Raw genomic sequence first — 16,598 nt, forward strand, 5'->3', positions numbered from 1 at the left:
TGAACAGGTTTCCTTTCAGACACTGAATTACTTTCTAAATGGAAATGCTGGAGTAAAGTGCTTTGCTTTCCACTATTGGTTTGGCTTTTCTGTGCAGCTCCAGACCTTATGGGTGACTTGTAGCACTGCTTTAAATGGTAGTTTCAGTTTTATTAAATGACAATTCATTCTGGCCTTAGTCAGCATGGGTAAATGAAAGTGTTGGTTCACCTTTCTCTGCCGTGGGTTAATCGCCTCCTAAACTAGTAGAACTCAGCATTTCTGCTGCAATGGACTATGCATCTTTGTGGATGTTTCCTGTGTCATGGGTGGAGGAGTAGGTCCCCTGCTATTGATCAGTATGTCCTGAAAGCTCCAGCTTGATGCTGCATGCGGTAATTTCATTGCTGGTTTTGGAACTGTTGGATGTTTCAACTCAAGCATTAGGCAGGGCTCTATCTAATAAATCTTCTCCCATGCCATCAAAGCTGTTTGCTCATTTGTTCTTATGGTGGCACACCTGAGGTGTCCTTTGCATCCCTCCACCCTGAATGTCTTGTCTCCCTGGGCATATAATTTAGAAATCAGATGTATAAGTGAATATTTCAGCTTTCTTCCACTGTGTGCTACTTTGCTTTTGTCAACATCACCCTATCGCAACTGCAGGAATTAATTTAAGATAATTGGTAGATGAAATGATCTTTCATTTTTTTGCAAAAATAAAACAGTTTTAGGTAGCATCAAAAGTGAACAGCATTTGTGGACTAGGCTCTTCCATGGCATTAACAGCAAGATACGGAGTTCAGCTACCAGAAATTAGCTTTTCTTGCTTGAAATTTCTTAATGGCTTTAGTATGAAATGTGTTTAAAACGAAAGCCTTTGAAACAAACTGAAGTACATCATGCATTCCAAGTAGTATACAAACAATATTGTGTATTTTAGCAACTACTTAGACATTATTAGGTAAATATTGTATTGTTTCACTGGCTATCAGGCTAATAAATAATATCTGTAAATTGTTTCTGGATTGAAGGATTTGCCTTTAGTTTGCAGTAACATAATCAGTTCAGTCAGCGGTCATGAAAAAAAAGTATTTGTGAACTTTGAATGTTATTTATTTACATTCAAGATGGTTTGTTAAACTAGGATAGCCCTTAAAGAAATAGTAGCTGTTACAGGTATTCAGCATGGCCTTTTATTTTAAATTATTATTGCATCTTTGGTTTCATTCGATTATAAACTGTTTTCTAATAGGAACTGTGGAAATGAAGAGTGTGGCAGATAGGATTTCAGAGGACAGTGTTGCTAAACTGCAAGAGAAAGCTGATCCAGGACTTGCAGTAAAACAGACAGGTAGGGAGAATAAAAACTTGACTGCCTTGGAAAGTCTAACTTGAGTGCTTTGTGGTCGAACTTGAATGCATGCAGGGTGATTTACACTTAATCCAGCTGCTGCCTTGTGTTTTAATCACGTCTTGTAGTTAATGTCCTGGTTTGGAAAATGTACGTTCCATGATGAAACAGTTTTACTTTTATTTTCTCTTTCCTTACTCCTGTGAAGTTTTCAGAGACCAGTGCTTACAGTGTCCCAAGGAAAATGCAAGGGCTGATGCACCCAAATCCCTCGGTGACTTTTTCTGTGGAAGAACTGAATCGTTGCATGCTGCATTTTTGTACAAGTATTTGGAAGCCTCACTTAGTGTTTGCACTTTACAGGATTTTCAAGGAAAAGTCCATCTCTGCGTGCTTATTTCTCCATTATTTTTTTTTTCCAAGTTGTATATAGCTCCCAAGACATACGCTGTTAATGTGGTATTTGTATCCAGCTACAGTATACATGGAGCCATAGAAGCAAAATGTAGGAGGAAGAAATGAGATTTAAGCAAAAAGCTACGGTTTTGTTTTCTCCAGATCCAGATGCTTGACCTAGTTGGGAGAGTTGATACCGTGTATGTGGGAGGTCAAAGGCTGTTTCCCGGTCGACCTGTGGCCTTCAGGGCCTCATAGCTGTGTCAGTCTAATGAAATGTAGATGGTTGGCCAAGACATTTGTGTGACCTTACACAACTGGGAGAACTTGACGCTTATTCTGTCAAGTTCTTTTGGAGCTGTCTTGTCTGTTGGAATCTATCTGTTATGGAATATAACTTCATGTTCCTGTACTTATAATTTGAATGTATGTGAGAGGAGTACCCCCAGGTTCATTATTGATTTGGATTGGATTCTCAGGTGGTACAAGCACCAAATGTTGTTGACTGCTCTTTATTTTCACCTTGATTCAATAAGATAGTGTAACGTAGTAGTGCATTAGTGAACCTTACTTTTCTGTAATTTCTTATAGAGATGAAATTGTCATTCACACATTTAAGAGCTTTCACAGTTGGAATGTGAAATCAATGATGACAGTCAATAAGAACAGTCATTGCAGATAGGGAAGCTCGATGCTATTTGGAGTAACCATAAGACAGTGATCACCTGTCCCTTCTCGCTGTGTTCTTGTGTCTTTAACTGCAAATGAAAGTTTCCAAAGGAAGAATCACTTACAGGATTATAAAAACATGGTTTACTGGCTGAAATAAACTTAGATTTTTCTGTGTCTTTTTGAGTATTATTTCTGCATTCTGCTTCAGTCTTGTATTCAGAGCCTCAATGCTTAGAAACAGAACCTCTCCATTGTGGACGCTGTGGATTTGGTTTTGGTTTTTTTGTTTGTTTGTTTGTTTTGTTTGTTGTTCGGGTTTTTTTTGTGTGTTTATACATGAGGATTTGTCAGCATACCAGTTATTCTCTCTTGGTGTCCTCTATTAGGAATCCTCACTGGCTGGTTCATGGTAGCCTCTTAAATAAGAAGTATATGTTTAAAGCTTTCTGGCAAAAGGGTGTTTTGGCCGGTCTCAGCTATTTGCTCATACACCCCTGAAGTTACTTAAGTTCCACTTTCTTTAGACGTGCACATAAATGCACCCACTGTGGCAAGAAGGGCGGAACAGTTGGATTTCACGGTCACTCTATAAAGTGTAGGCCTGCATGAGGCTTTTTCAGAAGCTGATGATTATGTAGGATTCTTCTGAACCTTGTTAAATTCTAAACTGAGCTTTTCTGGGAGTTTCACTGGTGCAGTCCATCTTCTCACAGTTTTGGTAATTACCTTGAGGTACACTTCTCTAGAAGGAGTAATACCAGGCTCCTTTCTAAACTTTATTTCAAAATAACTTAAGATGTTGTCACTCATTCAGTTGAGCTGTCACAGCCACCTACCACCTATCCGCAGAGAACCGGTGTTATACGTAAAATGTGATGGTCCTTTCCACCAGCTTGGCAGAGGGGCTGGGAGGGCAGTGTCTTAAACCGAGTCATGCTGATCCAGCTCTTCAGGCAGTGTGTGAATGCATGTGCTAACGGGAGAGAATGGGAAGTATGAACGCAGGAGTGCTTATTTGGTGGCAGTGCCAGTTTACACTACTGGGAGGGTTTAGGAAACTACTGAAACTCTGCTTAGATCGTCACTGCAGCCTGGAAATTGCAGTCCTTGCAAGATGCTTAGGCACTGTCTTGTTTGCTAATGTAGCTGGTTTGTGATACCGTTTGGTTGATTAATTGTGCATTAGACTTATACTCCAGCTAACTCCAGTGGAATTAAATGGAAACTGAGTGTTGACATTGCTTGAAAATCACAGTCCCTGCCCTTCCACATCTCCAAACCTACCTTTGGGGTGCGTTAGGCAGAGCAGAGCTGTTTTCAAAGGTTTAGGGGGTACATGGGACTACTTAAAAAAAAGTATTACATTCTGTGAACTGTTTCTGAATTTCCTCTGGACTTTTAATTTTTATATTTCTGGACTTTGTAAACTTACTGTGAGGGGTGAGCATTCCCTGTGCTTTCCTATTTCGAAGTAGATTGGCATGGCTTTGCCTCTCAAATCTGTTGTACAGATTTATACAATTCACCTTTTACACATCTCAACTTCCAGGAGTGTCTGCTCAGATATTCTACCAAGACAAACGCTTTGATCCTCCACTGTCTTTTGACTTTTTAAAAAAGTTTTATTTCTCATGAGTATGTTTGGCTTAGTGAGCAGAACACTGATGACTTTAGCACAGAAGCATGAGTTTGTTGAAAACACCCCTAATGTCTTTGTCCTTATTCTCCCAGCTCCGGTAGTAGTTCCCAAGTAAGAAGCTGGCTGTAGTTCTTTTTGTGTGCTTTATGCTTAACTTGGTCAGATTCTTATTAAAAAAATATATAACTTATCTGAGAAAATCAATGTAGTTGTTATTTCCAGGTGAATTTGCCAGCGACTCAGATACATTATAGTGACAAAAGACCAGCGCTGAACATACCAATGGTAGTTAAAAACTTCTAATAGAAAAAACCAGTGCTTTTTAATAAATAAAACACTTCTCTAGTTTAGTGCCTGTTTTTTGTTTTATGCTATGTATTAAAGAATTTTTAAACTGTAACAAAACATAATGTAGTTGTGTTTGAATGCTTTCAGTAGACTTTGTCGAAGTAGTTTCTATTTAAAAGAATACCATAAAGCCTTCTATGAAAGTGCTTTGTGCTGTTGGTTAAATGTTTAAAAAAGAAAAAGTTAAAAAAAAAAAAAAAGTAAGAGTTTATGAGCACTTTATGGATTCTAGCTTCAAAATAGGCAGAACCTGTGGGGAACTTTTTGCAATACATTACAGATGGTTATTGCAACAACCAGATTAATAAAATGTATGTTTTCCATTTTCTTAATAGCAGTACATGACTTTGTTTTCCTCCTCCTATTACTTGTTGTGTTTGTGGCTTCTGTTGATATTAAAAGTGAAAGAGATCCACAAAACCTTTCATCATAGAATGGTTTGGATTGGAAGGGACCTTTCCTCAAATAACTGGATAAGTTGGCCGGTAATAGACAGTGAATCTGGAAATCTTCGGGCAGTCTGGTATGGAGGAGGTCCCTGAAACATCTCTGAGTTTGCTCTGTGCAGGTGCCACAGTACTGAGCTGTGATACATCATTGTTCTGTCTCCCCTGGTGCTATGGGGCTGGGATGAACCAGGGAAGTGAGATTTTAGAGTTTCTCAATTTTCACACAGAGTAAATGAATAATTGCTTGCAGAACTACTTGCAACTGTTGACGTTCTGTCTCGTAAGCAGCTGTTATGTCAGTGTGATGCATGGCGGGATGTAGCGAGAGCAAGAAATCAGATGAGACCTTGACTATGCAAGTGCAGGCTCCAAGGAGAGCCTGTATGCAAAATCAAATATGTTATTAAGGAGCAGACCTCTGTTTTTTATTTCTCTGTACTTTTGTAATCTCCATTGTGTAGAAAAATGCGTTTTTGCTGTGTGGAAGGGGAATTTTGAAATCCCTATTGCATCCATTAGGCAGGGATGCTAAAGTACTGAGGGAAGTGCAAGAAGCTCGTGGTACAGCCAGCCACAGAGCACAGCTTTCTGACTCAGGCCTGGCTTACTTTTAACATAGGGCCCACTCCAGCTTGTGTCCTGTCCCAGCGACCGTAGGATTGGTTGATGCACGGTGGTTGTTCCTGTACCAGTAAGACTGAGGGAAAACTTAACATAGTGCTTACGGTTGTTAAGTGTATTTACGTTTCTTCCTTATGTTCTCCAGTGGACCATATGTAGGAGTCGTACGCTGTATAAAAATGTAGTCTGTGTACTGCTCAGTAGTTTTAAATGAGAAGGTCCTACCTGTGAAATGACTGCTCAGGGAATACACACAAACCTGTTAGGAAAGTGGAATGCAGCAGACTCTGGGAAAGATACTTGCATTTCTTTGCCTAAATTTGGGCTGGTGAAAGCCCAGACGCCTTGGCCTGTTTTCTTTCAATGGTGCCATTTGTTGGTGATTTCAGAGCAGAAGGACACTGAAGTCGACAATAGTGTTAGAGGGGTCCTTTCTGTGTGTAGTATTACATGGAAGAAATATTTACTGACAGATTATTCATCTGAGCAAGCTTTCTAGATGGAATCCAAGACCATCGAATGCTTGTTACCTACCAAAATTATTTGTAGAAATGCTAAAGCAGAAAGTGGTCATGAATGATATCCATAATCCTGCACAGATTGTCAAGGCAGAGCATTTGCCTTGTTCTCTGCTGTTAACTTGAGCTTGGCAGGTGCGGGTTCATGCCATTAACTGCACTGGACTGGTCAGAGTAACTTGGTGGGAAACCTGTCAGCTGGGAGGGAGTGGTTAAACTGGTTCTGTCCGATTTAAATTGCAAATGGGGTCAACCCTATGGAGAGCAGTAACTCTGGTGGGATTACAGAAAGAGCCCTCATCCTCAAATCATAGAATCCCTGATGTTGAAAGGGATGGACAGATGGAGGTCAGCCTGTCCTACCCCTGCTCAAGTCTGGGTCAAGTAATACCAGTAGAGGAAAATAAGAAGTTAAGGTAAACAAAATAAAAGTTTAAAAAAACCCCAGCATAGAGATTACAGGTTTTTTAATACCCTTTTTCCTCTTATGATTTTGTATAATGAACAGCTTGAAATATTGCAAATGTTACTGTGCAACTATGGAAGAATTGAGTGAGATGATGTTATTTTCACAGATGAGGGAATTTCACTATATTAAGAAACAAATAAAACATAAAGACATTTAAAATGTTTTTTCAGCGTCCCTTTTGAATTGTGAATGCTCAGAGATGTTTGAAAATTGAAAGTTCACAAGATATGTAACTTTTATACAAGCTTACAGAATTGTCTTTCTAATTTTAAAAGTTTGTCACATGATGTATTCCATGTGCATGCATTCAAGTATAGTGCTGATAAGATTCAAAATACTGTCGTAAGAAAAGTTAGATTTGCCTTGCCAGCTAAGCCAAAATTATATGGGGTTTTTTTTGTTTAATAGAAAGAGAAGCAGAGACTGTGGCTCCTGAAAAGCCTGCAGTATCTGAAAATGGTGAGGTACCCAATGATCTTCCACTTCAGCCCATCCAAAGGTTTGTTCGTATCATTTATTGTGTTTCAATCAAACTATGATGTGTTTGGAGGTAATACAGTCCATTTGAAAACAGCAAGGAAACTTGGAGCACACTGTTTTCCCTTTATTCGCTTTCATTTCCTTCCATAAAGAAAACTTTAACATTGTGAAGTGTTTTGGACTTATTTTCTTAATCCATAAAGTGCTTCAATATAATGTTATTAAAATATAAGGGACGTGTGGAGAGTCTAATGAGAAAAACATTGCTTTATACATGCATTTTGTAAGTATGGTGTTATGGATAAGATGAACTTGCCTTTTAAATCCCAATGTACATTTTTTTTTTTTTTTTTTCCCAGTGAAGTCTTCTGTAATTGTATCAGTTGTGAAAACAAATTTTTTTTTCCATTTACATTTCAGTGTGTACTGTTAATGCTAAATTTATTGTTAATGGTAAATAACTGCTGTATATAGGTTATTTTTGTAGTGAGACAAATCAAGAGGTTGTTTTACATGGAATCATAGTTGGGTTTTTGGGGTTTTTTTGTTTTGTTTTTTTTTTTTTAGAACATAACATGTTTTCTAGACTCCTACTAGGACAGCAAGTGTTACAATATTGGATTGTATATTGGGGATGATTTTAGTGTTGGTTAATTTATCAGCTTGTGTGTGTACACATCTGTTCCTTTGGACGACACATGAGGCTTCCTTTTCTAGTGTAAATGAAAAAGCCTTTTTGTTGTTACAGACGTATTCCCCGTTCTGGCAGTGCAAGGCCAGCACCGCCCCGAGTGAAACGTCAAGAGAGCGCAGAGGTCTTACTTCCAGAAAGGTAAGGAATGTGGGAGTTGTGGAGCAGATGTTTCTACTTCTTGTGCCACACCGTTTTGAGATCTTTCGTGTCTCATCTGCTGCTGAACAGCTTTAGGATGGATCACCTCACTGCTCATTGTTTCAGACTGGAAAATTCAGGCCTGCTTTATTTGTTTTATTGTTTCTGCAAATCCAGTGCATTATCTAAAAGTCACGGTTGGTAGTCACATCTGGAAGTTCAAACATGTGATTTAATTTTTTTGCCTTTGGGAACTCTGAAACAGCTCACCCTAGAGCATTAATCTAAACTACCACTGGAACATCTCCGTGAAACATGCAGTGAACATCCCATGTTCAAAAAAGGCTGAAACAGCCATTTGAAACTACGGACAACATGGCTTGCTTGACCTCTAATTAGTGCCAGTGAGTAACGTAGTGTGCTTAGAAGGAAAATAGATCTTAATAGGTTTGGACAGATCTTAATAGGTTTTCATTTTCATTGTGTGTCTTACAGGAATGGTAGTGGTAAAACAGTCTCAAATGTGATCATAGACCAGCAGATTTCTGATGATGATGATGACCAGTTTGTGGTGGAGGCAGCACTGCCGCGTCCAGAAATGCCAGATATGGAAACGGTGTGTTCATGTTGCAAATTATAGAACATTTTTCCATACTTTGTTTGTAACTTACTTGTTTAAGTATCTTCTAGCTGAATATTTTTGAATAGTTGTGTATTATAGCAATGCCAACTTTTTGCAACTAAAGCTGTCTTCCTGCATGTGTAGGACCCAGAAGTGGAGCTGGTTGAGGATCAAAAGCATGGTATGTTTGCTTTTGCATATATTTATATGTATATGTAGAATAAAGCCATAATTTAAAACCAAATGCTGAACACTTAAAATGCTGAATAAAGCGGCAAAATACCTCCTAAGGGTAGGAGCTTGCAACGTTTGCAAGAAAAACAGAAATTATTTATCAAATGCAGTCTTGTTTACTTGTGCAACTGGATTTGCAAGTGATGTTATGTACAGATTTTTCTATACATCTGTCTTGGTTTGAAAGACAGGTGTCTGTGGAGGAAGGCAGGAGCCTCCCTTGAAATGGAAAATGCAACCCCCTTCCCCCCAAATTATTATAATTTTGAAATTAACGGGCCTTCAGGCAAAGATATGGGGAATAGGAATAACAGTTCTTTACTAATATATATATATATATATCACAAGGCAGGGAAAAACAAACAACCCACTGGTTTACACTGACAGAGTCAGGAATACAACCTGACACCCTGTTAGGGTGGCAGTAGCAGTCCGATAAGATGATGGTTGCAGTCCTCCTGAAGCGATGGATGTAGTTCTGTGGAAGCAGCAATCAGGTAAAAGAGTCTGGTCTTCCTCCGAAGGTCCAGTGGTAGGTAGGTAGCTCTTGTCCTCTGGAACTCCAGTGGGGGGAAAAACTTCTCTGGGAATCCAGTGGAAGAAGGCTGCTAGGGTGTTCGAAATCTCAGTTTTTATTTAGCATGGACTGCTTGGCTCCTTCCCCCCGGGCGGAGCGTCTCACAATGGGATGGGGAGTCGTGAGGCAGTTCCTTGATGGGCCATTAACAGGAGATAGTCCAGAGGGGGGAGGCAGGGAGCACCGCCCCACCTGGTCTCAACAGCTCCTGAAGATGGTAATAAAATACTTTTTTTTTTTTTTCCTTTTGGCACATTTTACACTGTAACCTAGGACAACATCTTTAAGCAGGATTTAAAATTCTGCTTAAAACTCATTTAAAGTGTCAGGTACAGCTTGTCAGCTCTGAGGTATGAGATGGGATTGGCTGTTCAAGGCAAGTTATAGAAAAGCTTTTAGAAAAATTGATGGGCCGGTTCTTAACAACATTTGTGCTTACTCATGACCTCAGATCTCCAATTCAGGTGCTTCCATTATGGTTACACTGGATGTGATTTAGGCAGATATACTTATTTGCATCAAAAAATTCCTCACAAAGGAATATTTATCTATATACCTATCGTGCAGTTCTTGAATTCTTCCAAAAAAGGAAAAGCCATTGTGTTCATACAGCTCAAGGACCTGGTTCTGTACGCTCTGTCGTTCAGTAAATGGACTGATGTCGTTCAGTAAATGATACTGATGATACAGTTTCGTTTAGGGGACATTGGAGAAAATAAATCAAATGAAAAATAAGTTGTATCTCAGTAATCTACATACTAGAATGTTGTTCATGTTGCTCTAAAAATTGTTTACATTAAAAAAAAATCAAGCAGTCAGTTTTGATGTTATTATCTGAATGTTTAAAGCAACATTTTAGTTCCAACTGATGCTGAGAAATACACTGATTTTTCAACAGGTGGGCTTGTGAAAAGAATCCTAGAAACAAAGAAAGATTATGAGGCATCACAGAAATCATCAAAGACGACAGACAGGGTAAGATGGTAATGGCCTTCAAAGAACTGTGACTATTAAATATTGTAATCATGACCTTTTTCTCTGCCTTAAATGTGTTTTTTCCATTTGTGATCAAGCTTTCCTCCTTGATGCATTATGCTGCCTTTTTCGTCCATTAGTCTGTGAGATTTTGTTACCTTCTCTGTGTAGTGCTCTCTCTTTCTCATCTTTAATTTTTGTGGTTTGGTTCTTTGTTTCCAGTATTTCAGTACAATTTTTCAGGGAGGCTTTTTTAGCCCATTATTTTGTTTACCAGAACAAAGTCTGCTGATTTCAGTCTTGCCATAGATGTAGTAGGGCACACTGTGCATTTGCACAGCTGCATCTTTATTGTTTCAATCTCACTTGTCCTCTGGGCCTTTGAAGAGCAGTATCCGATTGCCCAGCAATCATTATCGGTGTCTAAAAAAATGGGATCTCTGGTGCAGTTATAACCATATAAAGTGTTTTCGTTTCGCCAAATGTTTCCCTAATAACGTCTTAGCATACCTCAGCACTCAGGTCTGAATCTATGAAGTGATTTGATTTTTTTCCACAACCAGTAGTTGGGAAAGGGAATTTTTGTTAGTTTTGCTGGGTTATTTTTGTTTGGTTTTGTTGTTTTGATCACTTACAGAAAGGGTCTAGCAGTGATCACAAACCAAAAGCAAAAGGTTGAACCCCCTGATTTAGGTTCATCTTGTTACAACCAGAGAGACCTTGCTTTTTCAGCTCATGTTACAAGAAGCAGCAAAAGGCAGAGCATTTAGATGGACTTTTCTGATCCATTGGCCCTTTGGAAACTTTCTAAATCACTAAGCTAGTTTGATGTGCTGGTGAGGAGGCACTGAGGAATGCGTTGCAGAGTGCTATTATAAAAATACAGACAGGTACGTAATGTTTTGGAAAGGCGAGTGCTTTTCATGAACTCTTAAATCTTCAATTCCAATCACATCTTCTCATTTTTTTTAATGTTAATTCAGTACTGTAGGGTTTTACTACCTATATTCTTTTTCAGGAATGATCTATAGTTTGGCATGCTGTTTTAAAATGCTGCAACTCAAGACCTCGAGAGTCCAGCTTTTCGCAGAGCATCAAGCTCTTCCAGATAGCTGTCTGAAATCAGTAGTGACTTTCGAAGCCTTGACCACTTGACTGCCTCTTTTGGCTTTATCAACGGTAGTAATTTGGCAATGAGTAATGATATTATGATACATTATGAGCAAAGTATACAGCAGAAAGGAAAGTGTCCCTGAGGGACTAAAACCATGGTAGGCAGTAGACTGTTTTAAAAGCCTGGTCTTATCTAGAACTTGTATGACTATAAATCACCTCTACATTCTGCAGCAAAAGTGACAGTATTAACTTTTAGGATTGGAACTTTGGGAGGGTAAAATCAACAATTCTTTCCTCTTAAACAGAGATACTCCCATATGCTTTCATGTCCAGTGGTAATGGGTTATGCTGCCACACAGACCAGCCTTTTGATTTCTTTCCCAGCAAGCTGAGGAAGTTGGGATGGCAGATCAGACCCTTGGGAGGAGTCTCTGAAGCTCTCTGAAGTTTGGGGCTGCCTGAGATCCAGGCCTGCTTGGCTGGAAGAAAATTCCTTTCATGTATTGCAGCGGGTGAGGTTAATGAAGAAAATTAATCCTCCTTAAAATAGGAAAACACCTTTAGTTTCCTGCTCATAATCCATTATGAATAGTTAAAGCTTTATCCAGCTTGCTGAATCACATACCATGTGGCATCTGTGTACTGATCATTGAAATGCTGTTGGCTATTTCCAACGAATATGTCTGACGTGAAAATTTGCCTGCTTGAATACGTTCTGTCTTTATATAACTGTTTGGAGAAAAGGAGGGGTAAAAGTAGATAGTGCTTTGTTTATGCAGTAGCTCTCATGCTCGTCACTGGAGTGTGTGTTGAGCTGGCACTTGTTCTCACAAGAGGTGCAGCTGTTCCTGTTCCGGGTTTTATTACTAGGTGGTGCTGTTGAATCATCAGTCCGGAGACTGAGTTTTGGTAGTAGTTCATTTAATAATGTCTTCTGCCAGTACATAACTGTGCTGTAGGCTGTACTGTTTGGTTTTGTGTCCTGCCAACTTAAGCAGTGGACATAGAAAGGAACAGTGGGGGAGGGTTTACAAAACGGCATAGATTTCATGCTCGGGAAGCTTCCTCTGATGTTTGTGCTAAATTTTCTGTTTTGTTTTGTTTGGTTTGGTTTGTTGTTTTTTTTTTTCCCTGAATAAGAGTAACTAGCTAACTAAAACGATTCCCCTTTAACCCCTTAGATTTTTTTAAATGCATGTGGACAATTGTGTCCTTCTACAATAACCATTTAGTCCCGTTGCATGTTTTCAGTTTCTAAAATGTTCATTGAGTCCTTTTTTGTCTTTTGTTGCATCTTTTGAAGCACTGATCTGTGTTAGCAGCACTGATAATAGACAACTAATTCTGGAAAAAAACATGCTGACTTCCTAGTCAATCATGTGAAAACTTGCATACAACGCTAAGCTTCTGGAATATCATCTGATCTCATATCCAAGCAGCTGGCTGCTACTGCAGTAGGTTTCTTTGCTGCTGCTACTGCATTTCAAATTATGTTGTTGAAGTCGTTGCAAATCCAGAGAGGAGAAGGGTAGTTTTCCTGACAGCAGAGGAAAAAAAAATCAATGGAAAAGATGATTAAAATCGCTCGGAGTTAGTGACTGTGACTTGACACATGTAGTTCAAAAAACATGAGCTGGAGACATTACTGAATCCTGGGAATTTATTTTAGAGCATGGAGACACTATGACACAGGGGACGGTAAAAGTAAAAAATACATTTCCAACGTGGCGTTGCCTCCGAGAGTATTTCAGGGACCAGATATGCAGAGAGGGTAGCAGGTGGGGGTCTGGCATGCTCGTGTGGCCCAAGCATCATGAGCATGTCTCATCTCTGAGAGATGTTCCTAACACCACGAGGAAGGCGGTGGCAAGATTTTTTTCTAGAGAGACTGCAGACCAGCAGTTTTGGGAGGAATAGTTACTGGTCTGGGGAATCTCTTTGGAGAGAGGCAGCTAAAGTAATTAAAAAGAAGGAAGAGTTTCAAGTGGTTTATTCCTGCCAAGTGATCTAGGCAGGCAAGTGGAACCATGTCCTGTTATGTTGATGGGACTGTGAGAATGGGTCAATGAACTCTGGCCAGTGTGCTCTGTTCAAATAGCCATAGGTTTTGTGCCAGGTCTAGCTCTGCAGTCTGCTGGGAAGCAGTATCAGTCTGGGATTCGACCGTTTCTCCCCAGACTGTCAGCTCTTTTATTTAATTTGTTTTCCATCAAACTGTCCAGAAGAAATATCTTCTACACCAGTATGCAACTGTATTCCAAAACGTATTATGCAGTAGAGAGTAAAATGTAATTGTACTTCTGTATTTTGGAGTAAGGTAACCAAAAGTCCAGTGCATATTTGAAAGAATACTTGCTTTGGGAAATTGCCTGATGAAATTAAGGTTATCCTTTTGTCTGTCAGTAAGAATGTTCATCTGCCCTCGTTTTATTAAACTATTCAATACATACAAAATAAATAAAATATTTTCCTAGTTATATTCATTTATATTCTTTAAAGACTTGCTCTTCTGCCAGTTGGGAAAATGAAGGGAGAAAAAAAAATACGTTTGTAGTCTGAGTGCCGGAATTTTTGGGTAATACTTTATTAAGTCAAATATTCAGCAAAAAAAAAAGATCAGTGGACCTACCTGATTTACTGTGGATTAGTCAGCTAGAAATTGAAGTTGGTGAATTAATACTTAATCCAAATGTAACACTAGCGAACTCTTGGGGATGTTTCACACCTTTATCTAACTGCTGATGGCCGAGCAGCATTTGTGTTAAAAGCGTTCCTTTGAAACCTTTTATGTTCTGCATTTCCCAAACATGCATTTCCCAAACATACATTTGCTTTTTAAGAAGTTTAAATAAAGAAAAAGAAGAGAAAAAGAAAGAAGACTGGGACTTTCATCATCTAGGTTTTGCATGTGCAGAAACTTAAAATAATATACACAATTTTCAGGTCAAACAAAAAGGTCATTCTGGAAATATACAAGATTTTTGCTGCCTTGATTAGCTGTGTTCAGCCTAACAAATTCCTAAAAAGACTTCCTAAATATATTTGTTTAGAATCGAACTCTCTAATGTCAAACAGAGAAAGAAACAGATGTTACATTTTGTATTCCACTTCATTTATTTGATGTGTGGAAAATGTAGGCAGGTTATTAAATAGTTTTAAGCAAGTGGGATCACAGAATTCCCATCTTTGCACTGCTAAATACAGTTCATGGGCTTCAGAAGAAAAGCTTTTAGGTTTCTGCAAGGAGCAAGTGATATTAAATAGCTTAGCACCTGAATAATACTGACTTTAATTACAAATGTGATAAATTAAGTATGTACTTTTAAGTTAGAACAAATACAATCATTGCTGATTCTATTTATTTAAAGTTCTTCAGGTCGTTGATTTTTATATTAATCCATCAACTGTGCCATTGGCTGTCCCTTCCAGTCAGTGCCATTAGGAATGTGTTGTGTTAACCAGAGGTATGCATATGTCCCAGCATTTAGGTATTTTGAAGAGGCTCACCATTCAAGGCCATAGCTTCTCAGCATCCTGCCAGCTTAGAAATGCTGACAGTAAAATTTAACAGGAGTTACCTGCAGAAGGGCTTTCATCTTTGTGTGACAGCTCTGGTCATGATGATGTGACATTAACGCAGTGATCTGAATAACACTGCAGTGAGAAATGTTTGGTGCAAGCATGCAGTGCCTCAAAAATAACTATACCCAGCAGTCCGGTTATGGACAAGCACCACAGGAGCTTAAACTGAATGAGTGTATGCTTGAGTGTCCTTGTTACCAACTCAGAAAAAACCCTGCGGTCCCCAAGTAATTGTGTTTCAAGCTGTGAACACAGGAATGGGGTTTTTGTCACTCTTGCGATATTCCTGGTGTCATGGCTCCTTTGCTGTGGCCTTTGCACACAAAACCACAGTGTTCTCACCTGTGGATATGGTATAACTACAACATGAGACAGCAAATGGAGGTGTTAAACAGAAAGAATATATAAAAGTGTGGGGAGACAGCTGCGATTTCCATCCCTAGGAAAGGATGCAGTGCATCAGCTGTATAGCAGCAGTGTGTTGTAGGACACAGTACAGGTGACTTTCACATATTTCAAGAAGCTTATCAGTGGATTTGGCTGGGGCATAGACTGCTGTGAAAGCAGTTGTTTAACACAAGGAACTAGGTTTATTGCAAATTCTTTTTGCACAGGAAGGAGGCTGCTTTTTCAAGAGAAGGAGGTTGTGGACCCAGAGTTTCAGCAGTGTGAGCAGAAAAGGAAAGCTGGGCAGGACTGGCACCCAGTATGGCATTATGGCTGAATTAATACTGTCTGCTATCCTTTAATACCACTAGAGTTGTCTCTTGGCATGTATGTGGTCAGACTCGTAGGATTCTGCTTAGTGTGCTGAGGTTTTATGAACTGACTTCTCCCCAAGACGAACTGAACATGAAGTAAAGCAGACTGGCTCTGGGGGCTGAGGTGGGGTGTTTATGTACGTTTGAAAAGTCCAGCTCTTTGTATAGATCTCGAATGGGGGAACAGCCACCACCTCACCACCACCCCCTCCCCCAACCCCCCCAAAAAAACCCCACCCCAAACAACTAAAAAGCCTCCTTTAAAGAGCTGTCCTTTTATTTTCTTTTGGTGCATTCCAACTCAGAAGCAGGTCAGACTAACTCTGGTAAATCTAACGGTAAAGAACATTGTGTCTCCTATTCCTTGGCCTGCTACTGAACTCAGTACCTGGCATAAGCAGAAAAAACATCCTGTTCATTTGAAATGATTTAACATTTACTGTTTTCCCTGTGTTTCTGTGAAAGAGTTTCTTATGGTGATCCCTAGTGGATAGTTACAATCTGCTTAAAATGCAGACTCTGTAAAAACCAGGAAAAGAAAACACCCTTTATGATCAAAAAATATTTTGTACAATAAAAAACCCGCACCTTGTTGTTTTTGCATTGAATGTATCAAATTAGTGGTTCAAAATTAAGTTTCTGCCCTGTCCTATAGAAAGAGGTAGGGGGGAAATGGTCTAGCTCAATGAAACTATGATTACTTGGGTCTGTTTTCATAATGGGGCATAATACAATAGTTAAAAGGGACTCTAGAAACTATTAAGTGCTTGATGGATGTTTGTTCTCATTTGCTTCGTATTTTATACCTGTGAATTAAAAAAATGGAAGAGAAGGAGAAGCTATGTAAAAGTGAGCAAATACTGTTTCTAGAAATAAACTTTTCAAACAGCGGGGGGAAAAAAAAAATCCTATCACCTCTTTAGCTTAGTAGATGTCAGGCACTTCAAATGCCCTCCACAGCCCAGCTATCGGAA

The 16,598-nt window shown here is 39.2% G+C and overlaps 1 protein-coding gene across 1 annotated transcript in view; it reads left to right on the forward strand.

Annotated features, from left to right (window-relative positions):
- The window catches only part of IFT54 (intraflagellar transport 54), a 44,657-nt gene that overhangs the window by 20,780 nt on the left and 7,279 nt on the right, over window positions 1-16,598 (forward strand). Inside the window, exons 9-14 of the mRNA XM_086465995.1 lie at window positions 1,235-1,333; window positions 6,854-6,944; window positions 7,674-7,757; window positions 8,253-8,373; window positions 8,524-8,560; window positions 10,089-10,165. Coding sequence (XP_086322121.1) covers window positions 1,235-1,333; window positions 6,854-6,944; window positions 7,674-7,757; window positions 8,253-8,373; window positions 8,524-8,560; window positions 10,089-10,165 — 509 coding nt within the window. The remainder of the gene's footprint in view (window positions 1-1,234; window positions 1,334-6,853; window positions 6,945-7,673; window positions 7,758-8,252; window positions 8,374-8,523; window positions 8,561-10,088; window positions 10,166-16,598) is intronic.

Source organism: Leptosomus discolor, chromosome 5 (assembly GCF_034619465.1).
Source record: "Leptosomus discolor isolate bLepDis1 chromosome 5, bLepDis1.hap2, whole genome shotgun sequence".
NCBI classification, from domain to species: domain Eukaryota; kingdom Metazoa; phylum Chordata; class Aves; order Leptosomiformes; family Leptosomidae; genus Leptosomus; species Leptosomus discolor.